Source organism: Mus caroli, chromosome 3 (genome assembly GCF_900094665.2).
Source record: "Mus caroli chromosome 3, CAROLI_EIJ_v1.1, whole genome shotgun sequence".
NCBI classification, from domain to species: Eukaryota; Metazoa; Chordata; class Mammalia; order Rodentia; family Muridae; genus Mus; species Mus caroli.
In genome coordinates this window covers 79,406,181-79,420,600 of record NC_034572.1, presented here as the reverse complement: position 1 = coordinate 79,420,600, position 14,420 = coordinate 79,406,181, and the positions used below count along the sequence as shown (strand labels likewise).

At 35.9% G+C, this 14,420-nt stretch overlaps 1 protein-coding gene across 3 annotated transcripts in view; it reads right to left on the bottom strand.

Annotated features, from left to right (window-relative positions):
• Lrba (LPS responsive beige-like anchor protein) overlaps window positions 1-14,420 on the bottom strand; it is a 591,176-nt gene that overhangs the window by 155,074 nt on the left and 421,682 nt on the right. For all 3 annotated transcript variants that reach the window (XM_029475138.1, XM_021158804.2, XM_021158805.2), the window contains exon 47: window positions 6,069-6,221. In XM_029475138.1, coding sequence (XP_029330998.1) covers window positions 6,069-6,221 — 153 coding nt within the window. The remainder of the gene's footprint in view (window positions 1-6,068; window positions 6,222-14,420) is intronic.

The following is a 14,420-nucleotide window of genomic DNA, read 5'->3' as shown; positions in this document are numbered from 1 at the left end:
TACTTTCTCTAGCTCCTCCATTGGAGGCCCTGTGATCCATCCAATAGCTGACTGTGAGAATCCACTTATGTGTTTGCTAGGCCCCGGGACTTTTACTTTTAAAAATAAATGGGTATCTAGTTGGTCAGCTCTCTCTGAGATGTGCTCTTGGCCCCAAGAATATGAGGCACTGGACCCACAGCTCTTCAGGATCAGTCTGTCCTGGTCTGCCTGCCACGATAGAAGCAGACCAGTCATGATGTTGTGAGCCCATAATGCTAGCACTACAGGAGTCAGAGACAGGAGGATTGTGACTAAGTTCTTTTGTTGTGCTCTCTCCTCTCTTCTTCCCCTTCTCCCAGGCACACACAAGAAACAGAGCTAGTACCTCAACACCAGTAACCATTCTCCCCTCCAAAAGCCTTTCTCTCAGCACAGGTTCCAGTGTCCCAGACCTCATCAGATTGTCAGGCTTGCATAGCAACTACTTTTGTCTGATGAGCCACTTACCAGCTCTAGAGTCCAACTTTGGTAAACTAAATATTTTATAGTCAATTATATAACAATGCCAATCTACCATGTGATACATCTCTTTTGCTTATTTTTGTATTGTCATTTTAAAAACTGATCTTTCCACAACAATTATATAACAAGACCCAAAACAAAATATAGTAATTTAAATTATTTTTTTCAATGTCATATATATGTGCTCCTGTTTGCTAAGATGAAGGATATGTAGCTGAAAATCACTATTACAAACTACAACTACCATGGCTGTTTATAATGTTGTCCATGGAAATATTAATGTGGTAAATGAAAAGCTAACTATAAAAGGAACAATATGGAAAAAAACATGTAAGCCCTTGGCATTTCAATTGTAAAAAATAGAAAAAAAAATACTGTTCACAAGAGGCAGGTTTTTAAAATGCGATTTCCTTGTAGTTTTCACTAAAGGCATGTGATCCTTACTTTCAACACTTGAGGCATGCTTGAAAATGGTACATTTCCTTTTCAAAGGGAGAAGTTCTCAAAGACTGATCTAATTTTCATAGAGAAATAAGGTCTCTTCTGGTTTAAGTAAATGGATTTAAGTTATAGCAAAAGATGGGGAAAGAAAACTCTACAAGCATACTGGAGAAACAAAATCTGTAATTTCTATTTTCTGTCAAAGAGCTATAAAAAAATAACCCTTCTAATTTTCTTATACACCCTTGGATGATACTGGAGAAGTAGTACAATATTTATTTTCTTTAACTTCTCGAACAACTGATTGCCATGTGACTATAAGGAAGTGATAGAGAAAATAAAAGCTACAGAAGATACACAAATGTGATTCTGACTGGTACCAAGACACTGCATCAGCACCATGTGGCGTGTGTCAATTCCTGCTACAAGGGAAGCACCAAGCACGCTAAGCTATCAAAGAGGAAGTAACCCCCAAAGAAACTGGGATACCTTTGGCTTACTGGTGCAATCCAATAATGCTGGTCCACAGATAGATTATCAAACAAATACATGATAAATGCATTGATTACTGATTCCACAGTGCAAACATAGTGAAAATCCAGAAGCTAAACAAAAACAATCCATGAAGAAAATTTTGAGGAGCGGTCTTGTCATTAGTGCTCTTAGTATGCATGGTTTTGTTTCTTATTCAAGTTAAGACTTGACAAAATGAGAGGGAATGTAATATTGGTCCCCTTTGATAAACGGTGAGCATTCCAAACGCATATATTTTTTATTATTTGAAAGTATATGTCTGTTTTGCATTTATATTTCTATGCAGTATTTGGAATAATTATTCTTCCCAGTATAGGTAAGATAGATTAATCTCAGGAATGTAGCTGAAATTGTTATGATTTTTACCTGGATTCCATATGTTTAGTACAAAGAGAATATAATTTGTCTAAAAGATTAAACTTAGGTGGCTTTTCCTCTTAAAATATGGAAAACATTGTCTTCTGTACTGAGGGCATCACTTAGCCAGTCCACATTTAGATCTCCAACACCTACATAAAGCACTGAGGGAAAATGTTGGCTAAGATAACAGTTACTGTCAAGCAATCCAAGTAGAATATGTAATCTTATGGGCCTACCAACAAAATTGTACGATACTGCAAATATCAATCCCCCGAGTTACTATTTGAGCAACCAAATACTTAAAAAAGAATTACGGGGTATCTTAAATTAAGAATGTCAGTTAATTAATTCTGTGATCCTCAGCTACCAACCCAGTGCTGTACAATCTTTTATTATCCACTGCCCTATAGATCATCTGTTCTTAACGTTGGCTTGTTCCAGAAGAGAGACAGCTGCAACACTATATCCCTGCGCAACCTGAGGACCATCTGACTTTAATTGTAATACACAGCTTGATGTGGCGCTAGCTATGAGAAGCCAAAGTATCGTCTGTAATAATCTGGAAAAGCAGAAACCTGCCAACAGAGGGCTGGAAACAGGGACTTGTGCTGTCTGGCTGCCTGACGGGCTGCAGGAAATATGATTAATGAGTAAGGTATAATGATATCAGGAACCCGATTAGCACCACAAAAAGGTCACAGATCAAAGTAGTATGCATTTCATGAGCTAAAATCATTGCATAAAATCTGTGGATTTGCAGAGAGGTAAACCAAAAGAGGACAGGATAAACCTTATGTGATAACATGGCAACAGCTATATAAAATACAACTAGCAATTCAGCCATTGATAGAAAGTTAAAAGAAATTATAAAGTGCACCAACATGCACTGCGCTGCAGAAAGCTTTGTTACCCACAGATACACACAGATTATTAAATTTCATTCATAAAGACACGTGAATAAAACCAAATATTTTTGCAATTATGAATTATTGTGATAGATATTCATCTATATACTTAGCTTGTATTTGATTTGCAATGAATTTTTATTTGGCTTTGTTTGGGAATATAACCTAATTTAGAACACTAAATGTAAAGATTTGTATCAAATCCATGAGAGTAGAAATTGTTGGGAAAATTGTTAAGTAAACTTATTGAGTTATAGCAAATGCATAGCTAATAGAATGAAACATTATTTTGTATATTATTTTATCTTCACTTTGAAGTTTAAAGCATGTGCAAACAAAATTAAAATCCCAATGAAATATGATTTGCTAAGTTAGAAATGAACAATTTTATTTTTCTTCGTGACTTTAGAAAATCTTTTCCATGGGCATAGATGTATCTCAGTTGGTAGAGTGTCTAACATGCCTGAAGATACATGTTCCACCCCCTGTACTTATAAAACAATCCTGTGGTGTATGCTTATAATCTTAGTATTTAGAAAATAGAGACAGGAGGAACAGAAGTTCAAGGTCTTCCTTGGCTACATAGAGCCAAGTCATGGATAGAAAAGACCCTGTCTCAAACCTAACCAAACCAAACCAAAATGAACCATCTCCAGAGTAGACCTGGATGTTCACAGGTGAAAACGGCAGGGCACAGACAGCAGTGCTGCTCTCAGGAGAATGCCTTGCTTCTGGTAACACAGTTAATGTTTCTTAAATGTGAAAATGCTAGAAAAATTATGAAATATTATTTAATCAAATATGTCTTTTAGAACTTTAAAATTAAAGACATTAACAAACCCCTTTCACACTGTTAGTAATACTAATTATGGTAAATTATTACTTAAAAACTAGTTTCCTTGAGCCTAAATTTTTATTTCATATATGTTTGAGGATAGGGTATAGGCATCAACTGAGGGTGTAATGCTTGCTAATCAAGTATTTTACCAGTGAAATATATCCCTGGCCTGAAACTTACACATTTAAATAATATTTTTGAAACTAGTTTTACAATGAAATACTTGGAAAATGATTTGGGGTGGGAGGTGGGTTTCAAGACAGGGTCTCTTTGTGTTGCGCTGGCTGTCCTGGAACTCCTGGCTGTCCTAGAACTCACTATAGACCAAGCTATCTTTGAATTCAGCAATCTGCCTGCCTCTGCCTACCTAAGGCTGGGACTAAAGGTATATGCTACCACTGCCTGTGAAAATTATTTTTTTTAATTATAAATATATCCTCAAGATACAGGGATAATTAAAACCTTTTTTTTTTTTTTTGTCATGCTATTGGTACATTGAGCTTCAGTCCTTCTGGCACCTAAAATAATTTCTGTTCAAAAGGCACTACTATAAAATTAAAAGATAACTCAGGAAGTAGTTGAAAAAATATTTTCAAAACATACTTTAGATTAAAGGACTATATAAAGACCATTTACAAATATTTGGTCATAAAATCATAAGAGTCCAACTTAAAAATAGGAGACATAGTTCATCAAAGAGCATTTGAGTATCAACAAAGCCTGTGAGAGAAAAGTTAAACATTGTTGGTCATAAGAGCAGAGTAAATTACAACAGGTACCTACAAGAATATCTTAAGTGTATAATAGTGACACTGGCAAGCCTTGTGAAGGACATAGAAAAACTCAAATTTCGAACACTGATAGGAACACAAAGTGGACCCATAGGCAACATATTCCAAGGAATAACACCATTCTCAGAAATCTCCTCAAACAAAACAAAACAGATGTTCCTTAATTGCTAAAATAACTAATATGTGGCATATCTACATAATAGCCAATAATAATCAACAGCAATGCAAAGAAATTAATTACTGCCATATGCAGCAACATGGATAGATCTCAAGAACATCATACAAAGTGATAGATGCCAGACACAAGATGACAAAATTCTGTATGATGCCACTAATTTAAATTTCTATAAAAGTAAACCTACAGAGATACAGTACGCGGTAGACTGGGGCAGGACTGGGATGCAGGCTGAAAACAGAGTGACCCACGAGAACACTCTGCATCTAAGAGGAACATTCTGAAGCTGGAGCGTAGTGCGTTGACACTGTACTAATTTACTGAAGCTCACTAAGAAGTACATTTTTTAAAATGTTGATTATTATAGGATGCAAATTATAGCTCAATGAATCTAACCTAAAAGAACACAAAGATAAAAGGAGTCGCAGTACAAATGTACTGTAATAACCTCTGAGGACAACACAACCATAGGTGCAGCCTTACTTAATAACTGGCACTTTCCTCCAGCTTCTTTCACGGCTAAGCTTTATCTTTTCCTGTCATATTAGTCAAAGTGACAGTGAGAATCTTAAAAATGCTTGGGCTACGAGTAAAATGCTTTATGTCTCTCACATAATGTTATAGTAAGGAATTACTAACTTGCCTAGGATCCCATAACTGACAATGTGAGTGACTCATGATTGGGGAGTCTGCTTGAACTCTGAAGTCTATCTCTCCACTACCCCGTAGTGTATTTATAGTGTATAAATGTGATATGTCAGTAATAGAGGTGTTATGATTAGATTCTGGAAGATAAAGTTAAAATATAATTACTGGTATGAAAATAAGGAATGCTATCTGGAAAACCCAAATGTATTTTTTGTTTAATGTATGGTGTTTAATAAAAGCACCAGGTAACTAAAATTATATTGAAAATTTTAAAGATCTACTTATTTTATGGGTATATATGTATTCACCTGGCACATCTTTATAGCCTGAAATTAAAAGGGAGAATGGCAAAGACAACAGTCTTAAATACTGAGAATACTCCTTCATTCTAAACTTTTATAAAACTTCAAAGTGAAAAACAATAAAATTGTACATTCTCACAAAACATATAATGTAGAAAATTACATAATAGGACAATAACATGGTGTTTTTAAGCACAGTAAGTACTATGTTTTTAAGTTTTCATACTCAAAATATGGTATAAAGTGGTCTTTCAAACTATATGTACATGATGTAACTTGAACATGTTTTTTGTTATTAATCTTCTAGCCTGAACCCAAAATGATCCTTCCTTGTCAAGAGAGACTCATGTTTAAAAACACAAGTGATTCCAGAGTCATATTAAGAGCAACTTAAATTTTGCACGAAACAGATCATTCTACTTTTAATTTATTGCAATTTTAAGAGGTGCATGGCTGTTAGTGAAGTAGTATGCAATGTTGAGCATTTCCTATCAGCTCCAGCACTGTACAGAAAGGCAAGGGTTAATGTTTTACATCAACACATGACAGAGCAGGTGATTACTATCTTACCAATCTGTTTATGCGAACGAATTCTTCCGAGGTTTTGGCCCAAGGAGGAAGTTCAACATCAGACACCACTGTCCCATCATCCATCACTCCAAGGTTATAATTATTGAAGTTGACAAACATCTCAGGGAGATAATAAAATTCAGGAATCAGTTCCTATATAAAAATGAGAGAAATGTTAGATCATAAAATATAGGTTATAGACTAGATATATGTAACACGTTCTGATTATTTCCTATTACACAGAATCACAACAACAAAAATATGTAGGGAATTTTTTCTCTTTGTTCAACAACTTTCTGTTTAGAGGAAAATGTACCCAGCGTCTTAATAAACATACCCACAGGCTTTCCTCCAGGACACATCTTGAAACCTCAGAAAGTCTTACATTCAAATAAGCAAGTAATAATTGAGGACCACCAAATAAAAACATAGATTGTATGCTATAACAATAACAGCCCAAGATAGATTTTAAAAAGTGAAATATCTAGCATTTGTAGCAGAAAACAATCTTTTTACAGTAAGAGTTAAAATGTTGTTACTTTGGCCTCTTTATCAACAAGGAAAATAGTTATTTGCATTTTAGCTATAGATAAACACTAAATTTCACATCAAAACATAAGTTTTTAAGAACTACCTTTAATAAAATATCAAAATCATCAGCCCAGAAAACAACCTGCATAAGAAACTGATTAAACTAAATATAACGACTGTAATACCAATATTTAAAAAGGGGAAAAAATGCAGCCTTTGTAGCCATGGGGCCCTTATGTAACTTTTTCAGAGGCCTGTAACAGACTTGAAATCCAGTCTTGACACGGGTCAGTGCCTCAGTAGTCTTTCAGAAGCCCCCTTAGGGCCAGCTATCACAAGTCTGAATTTCCAAACAGTAGTAAAATAGAGAGGTCATCAGATTTTGGACAAGGTCAGTATGAAATTGCCAGAGCAGAGAGAAAAGATCCAGCAAGAATTAAGCTATTATCACTTTCATAGTCCACATGGAATGCTGTTTGACTCTGAATTGCTTGTCTTTTGTTTACAATCATGATAATTAACTAATCAGGATAGAATGAGCTTGTCCTTCAAATGTCCCACAACTGCATGATCATTAGACTTGAAAGACTTTTAAAGTGAACATTTATTTTTCAAAGAAGAACCTTGTTAAAAGTTTAACTTTAAATTAGAGAGCTCTCACAAAAGATTTTAGAACCCCATCTCTAAGCCATGTCTGTAACTCTAATCTCTAATCGCAAAAGAAAGAAGGGCAAGTGCATTTTTTTTTATGTAGAAAAGAGTAATAATAGCTTTGTATAAGCTAACCATTAATGGCATGTTAGATTAGATTAGACCTTAGATTTCCAATAAACTTTTTCACATTTCATCTTCATAACAACTTTATAAGGTAAGCCAGTGACTCCACCTTATAAATGACTAATTCAGAAAGATGAAGGAAGAAAGACAAGTCACCAGGAAGGAAGGGCTATCTTGGACCACAGGATAAAGTCAGTCTAGGCTATATAGTAAAACCCTGTCTTTAAAAAACAACAACTGCACAAGATGGCAGATCAGTAAAAGTTCTCATTGTATAAACCCAAAGACCTGTGTTTGACCTCCCCATGGACCAATGGTGGAACTGACTCCCAAAAGCTGTCCTCTCACCTTCACATGAACACCATGGAACATCCCCCCTGCCCCCCCCCACTAAACAGACTTACTGACAGAAAAAACAGAAGCTAGAGATGGGTATATGATTTTTCCCAAAGATTAATGAAAACACCTTTCTTAAAACATATGGTCAGGTTTGTTTAGCCTGGAGGGAAGGAGAAGGGATGGCAGGGTGGGACAGCACAGGAGGATATATGAGGGTAAGCAGGATGCTTTGGTATGAAGAGAAAAAGGAAGCTCTGGACTTGGTGGACAGAGTGACGACAGATCGGATTTTACTACTACTACTTTCTTTTTCTTTCTTCTCTCTCTCTCTCTTTCCTTCTTTCTTCTTCTTCCTCTTCTCCTCCCTCCTCCTTCCTCCTTTTTTTTTCTTTTCTTTCTTTTCTTTTTTTTTCAAGACAGGGTTTTCTGTGTAGCCCTGCCTGTTCTGGAACTCCCTCTGTAGACCAGGCTGGCCTTGAACTCAGAAATCTGCCTGCCTCTGCCTCCCAAGTGCTGGGATTAAAGGCGTGTGCCACCACTGCTTGGCTTTGGACTTTACTTCTTAGTCAGGCAAGTATCCCTCAGAGGGGATACCCTTTCCACTGAGCCTGCCTGGTGGCCCAATGTATGTTTTGTTGTTTTTGTTTTGTTTTGTTTTGTTTTGAGAAGCTAACACCAGACAATAAGGAGTTGGCATTCAAACAACTTCCTAAACGATACATGGTATAAGGGGCAAAGATGCCTGCCTCCATAAGACTAAAGAGCTGAATGGCTGGAAGGCAGAAGGACTGATTTTCTAGGCACTCCGTAAACCTGGATTGTCATTCAGGCCCTAGAGAAACGGTCCTGACATGTTAGTGATTATGGGGGAGTTTTCTACCACCCTCATGTGAACCAAGGTTAGAGTCAAACTGGAATGATTTTTGTACTTTTGAGTTGACCATAATGGTTGTATGTGCATTTTAATAATGATTTATTTATAAATTAACTGATAGTACACTTCTGGGACACAAAATGGTAGGAAGAATTCAGTATAGGCAGAAATAGAAATACAGTACAAATATCACCTGGTAGTGAAAGAATAAAACATAGTAAACTCCTTTGTTTTTACTTTTTCTGACTTTTTTGAGACAAGGATTCCCACTGTAGTCCAGGCTATTCTGGAATTCACTACGCAGCCCAGGTTGTGCTTGAACTTTATGGCTTCATGACTTAACCTCTCAAGGTTCACATTACTGGTCAGTAAGGTCTGTTTGGTTTAAACCTTGGGTAGATAACAAGGGTGACACAATATATAATTTCAAAATTAATTACTTAGTTCTTAATCTTTACAGATAATTGTGTAAGGTTTGAACAGAGAAAGAAGTATTTTCTGTCCATATATAAAACACAGATCAAAGTGAGAGATCTGCGAAGAGTACAAGAAGAGAGTCATTTATAAGGCAAAACTGGTGGTAGAAACAGACAGCTTTCAGAATTCAAAGGAAGGGAAACGAAGCCTCCAAGTTGGGTGCTCACAGAGGGCTGAGGTCAAAGAGCACTCTATAGAGGTTTCCCAGCTCAGAGCTGCAGCCTGTTTATAATTATCTGTTTGCATTTTTCCTCTGAAACGAAGACACTAAGAAAAGGTATATCCTGAGTGTTTTGTTCATAGTTACACACTCCAGCCCATATACAGTGTACAACACATTGGGCCTTGAGTAAAAGTCTGTTAAACTAACAACTGAAAGAGAAAGGGTATTGAGGATTAGGGGAAAGTCTCAGTAGGTAAAGTGCTTGCTGCACAGAGGACCTGAGTTTAGAGCCCCAGCTCCCATGTTAAAGCCTGATGTTGTGGGGCACAGTTCTAATCCCAGTGTTCCTGGAGAGAGAGGGGGTGGAGACAGAAGAATCTCGGAGAGCTTCTGGGCCAGGTTGTCTGGCAGTCAGTAGCAAACCCAAGAAAGCCCTATTCAAACAATGTGGAAGGGAGTTATCCTCTGGTCCTCACATGGCTGCTGTGGTATCTATGCACCTGCATTCGCACACGTGAACAAAAATAAAGAAAAGCATCATTTAAATTAAAAAAAAATAGCAGAGGGGAAAGACAAGGGCATTCCTGATAAGGAAGGTATCCTAAGACATGCATATGTCATTCATTTTTAATGATCAATGAGAAGACGTTCAACTGGCTTAGAGTTAAAAATAAAGAGAAAAGAAAAAGTACACTGTGAAAAACTCTAAATGCCCAGGCCTAACACCTTAGCTATCTCTTTTCCATGAAAACACAGAAAAAGGGGACAATTTTGAATAACACAAACTTAAGTAGAACACGTCTATCTACAAAATTAACACTGAAGAGCTATAATTAAGATTTTACATATGTTATGAAGGACATAATCATATAAGCACAACTAAATTACTAAGAGGGGAAACATAGTGCAATCTCATTGAATACCCTCTTAATATTAAACAAACATGAACTTAATCAAGACAGCAATATAAACCCAAGAAGCACATATCTGTAGAGGCAATACATTATTATAGGCAATGAGAGTATCCAGGCATCTAGCAGAGATCCCTTTAAAAACAGCATTTCCCTAAGAATCATGCTGTGATATAATACTAAATATTCCCATTCAAAATTATTTTCTTTGACAGATGAAATTTAGTAACAGAGTCAAAGATTATGTCTTTCTGATACTTTAAATGCACACTTACAAAGTGAAATATGTTTTATATTCATCTGAACAGAATCCTCAGCTCTGGATAAAAACCACATGTTCAGCGATACTTTAAAACATCAGTGGGAAATGACAAGCAACACACTGACAGAAGACACATATATTCGCAAGCCACATTTTCTTCCAGCTTGACGATAATAATTTTAATTTCTATTAGTTAATCAGGCAGATAGGTTTTAGAGGCAGGTGACATGGTTGGACTTTAGTGTATCATCTCCTAAAATAAAAATGTGATAGGTTCAAACAGAGGTTATGTCACAATTCGGGATAAGCTCATGGCTTTGATCACAATCTCAAGGCTTTCATGGCATAATGACAAGGATTGGTTGTGACCACACATATGCTTTAGTTTTCTTCTGAGGTACAATCCCCACTGATGGGAACGGCCTGTGCAGGCAGGCTGTGTGACTCTCCTTCATTAGCCACCATGTCTCCCCACTGAACTAAAACCATTGCTCCCCTCCACCTGGGCAAGCACATCAAATGCCAACGCACTAATCTAAAGAAATGAGACGGTAAAAAAGAGCCAACCTGCTGCTTCAGAATATAAGTTTACACTGACTTTCCTTTCATTCAAATGTGAAACCTTGACAATTAAGATGTAGCACTATAGTTAGGGAACAAAACATGAGGTGGAGAGGTAGGAAAGTGAAATTTTAGTTCTTTACCATTGCACAAAATGATATATTTTATAATATGAAAACATAAAGCTCTCTTTAGAAAAAAAAAGCCGATGAACAATAGGATGTGAAAAACCATGTTTATCTTCTCATACAGATTAAATTACAATTTTATTTTACTAGGACACAAATCAAAACTTTTGAATATTTGGCTAACGTGTATTATGTATTTATAACTCAACTTAAGTGGAAGGTTTCATATTGAGGTTCAAACTTAATTCTTTTTATTTAGTAGATAAAGCATGATCTTTATATATTTTTTACATTGTTTTCTTTAGTATAATAAAAACCATAATTTTTAAAGTTGAAGTAAAAAATGGTCTTTAACATTGGTAAAAGAACCTAATAAGTACTGTAAAAACCTATGATTTCAAATAGATTAAAACAAAAAAATCATGCAAATAGGCAATAGATAATCTTTTTCAATCTGATCTAGTGGAAGGAATAATTGGGTTTGAGTCTTGTATATTTAATTTACTATCACATGCTCTTAAATAATTGAATTTCTGTGGCCCTAGTCACCTCACTTGTCATTTCTAAAACTCAGGATTTGTATAAAGTTCCTATAACACAGAATTCTATGTATAAATATTATCATTAATGGGACCCTTGATTTTAAAAATTCTAAGTTACAGATGCACCAAAAATTTAAATACAAGAGGGCATTGTTGAACTGTGCCTACTGATAAAAGCCTTCAATGTAATTCTAAGAACACTTAACAAAATTCACTTGTAAAAAAAGTATACTTACAAAACTATCTGAGAATTAATAGTTCTTACTAAATCATCATCACATTAAGACATTTATTTATTTTTTATTAACAATGACTTAACATGTCATGTAGGGCTTAACATAAATAACCCCAAAAGCTTATAGTTCACTCTTGCTTTCAACACATTTCCACTTCTATATTTGGACTATAATTTCCATTAGGTCTTTTGTTCTAGATTGCAATATTCAGGTAAGTTGTAATTTAGGAAGAGATAATGGGCACTAGTAATATAAACAAATAGGAAGTTACAACTGCTATTGAAGCAAACGCAGAGGCTGGGGAGACAGACTACGACTTTGATTCTTGGAACCTGCAGCGATAATAGAGAGTAAGCCAAAGGACTCATGCTTTACAAACCTCACAAGACAAAACCAAAGTACTGTAAAACTATTTTACAATCATCTTATTTTCTACATCTCATGTATATATACATACACATATGGCTAAAACTTTCAAACAGGGTTAAAATTAATTCATATAACATCATTGTGCTTATTTAAGAGTATTTTTAGGAATCTCCTGGGATTTAATTGGATTGTATTTACTATATATATATGGAATATGGTTTATTGTTAAGCAAATTTCATAATATAAATTTTATATTAATAATTAACAATACATAACTAAGTATAAAAAAGTTTTAAAATGGAATATCCAAAAGCACAGTATAGACCGATGAGACACCCTCATGGAATTATGTAAGGCTGGAACAAGTACAGAATTTGTACTGATTATGAAACTTGTAAAAAATCTCATTATCTACCATTTATCTATAACTCATTTTTAGGATATGAAATTTAACTGCAAGTTCTGTTACAGACAAGACTCTCGGTCCCCCAAATATGGTATCCACTCCCCTCCAAGTGCAGCACACCCCTGCTATATCAGATCCCTCCAAGTGCAGCACAGCCCTGGCTAGAAGCCTTCACTCTATTGCTCTCACACTCTCTTTCATAGGCTCTTTTAGAGAACCTGACTGTCTTCTTGTTCCCATAATCAACACTGTAACAGATCCTAGAAAACGACCTATATTCCTTGGTTTGACTTCATCCTCTTAGCCTTAAAACTGGTTGAGGCTCCTACCAGCCTTTCTTTGTAAGCAGCTCCAGGAGCCCTCACCCCACAGCTCCCATCCTCTTTTATTTTTTTAAATTTATTTTTTAATTAGGTATTTTCTTCATTTACATTTCAAATGCTATCCTAAAAGTCCCCTAGATCCACCCCCCCCCACTACCCTACCCACCCACTCCCACTTCTTGGCCCTGGCATTCCCTAGATCTACTTCCCACACTTCTGCAAAAAGATATTTCTTTCATAGAAAATTTTGCATATTTTCACTCAAAAATATCTGAAGAAATCATGACTGGTAGTGGAAAGCTAGCTGGCTTCTGCTACTAACCCTTAGCAATGAAGCCTCTTTTACTGAAATGGGAGACCATCACAAAGAACTACAGTAGACAAAGTGCAGAAATCAACAGATCCTGGGGGAGAGCAGTGCCAATGGCTACATCTATAGCACAGCTCCTGCGTCTCTGGCTCAGGGAACACCACACAAGAGCAGGTGGTAACAGTGTAAGGTCGTAATGCCAGGAGTCTGCTGGGAAATAGTTTCTTCTAGAAATGGCTGCATAAACAAGACCAAAACAATGGCAATATCAATGGTCATATTAACATGGAAAGGAGAAATTTTCTCAGGGTTCAACCCCTAGACTAAGAACCGTAGGCAATAAAAACTGCTGGAAGAAGAGAATTGGCTTTCCCCTTATTGCTTGTCCAATACAGAATGGTCAGCTTTGAAACCATATGCATACAAACTACACAAACAGATTCAGCAGGACATATATACATACATACACAAACACATACATGATATACACATGTAGGATACACACGTATAATGCATATATGTAAATGTACATATATTTGTGTACACATGTATGTATGTAATTATAATAATCAAAGAAAAAGAAGCTATTACTCAAGAATGGGAGAGGGACATGGGAAGGTTTCAAGAGAGGATTGCTGGGAGGGGCTTGAGGGAGGAAAGGGATATTGGAAAGTGATATAATTCTATTTTAATTAAGATACATTAAAATAATTATAAAAATAAGATTAAAATTAAATAAATGTGCCTTCCAGGTTGCTGGGTAGAGCTTTCAAAAATTCCTTTGATTCAGGGTGATACCTGGTTCCCCAAACCCTTTTTTGCTCAAATAAACATTGTTCAATGTAAAAAAAATTTTTTTTCTCAAAATCATCATCATTGAATCATAGGAGATGGCACACTGTAGCTTCTAGGCTAAATACAATCCAACATGTTTGATAATATTTCACTGAAGCAGCCACAGGATCACATCTTATCTATAGCTGCTTTTGTGTTACATGGTAGAGCTTTGCAGCCCTGTCAGAAATCACCTGGATTGTAAAGTCAAAAAAATGTTTATTGTCTTTATCCCTACATATCTTGTAGGCAGGCCAAATTTGGATAGAAGAGAGAGAGAGAGAGACAGAGACAGAGAGAGAGAGACA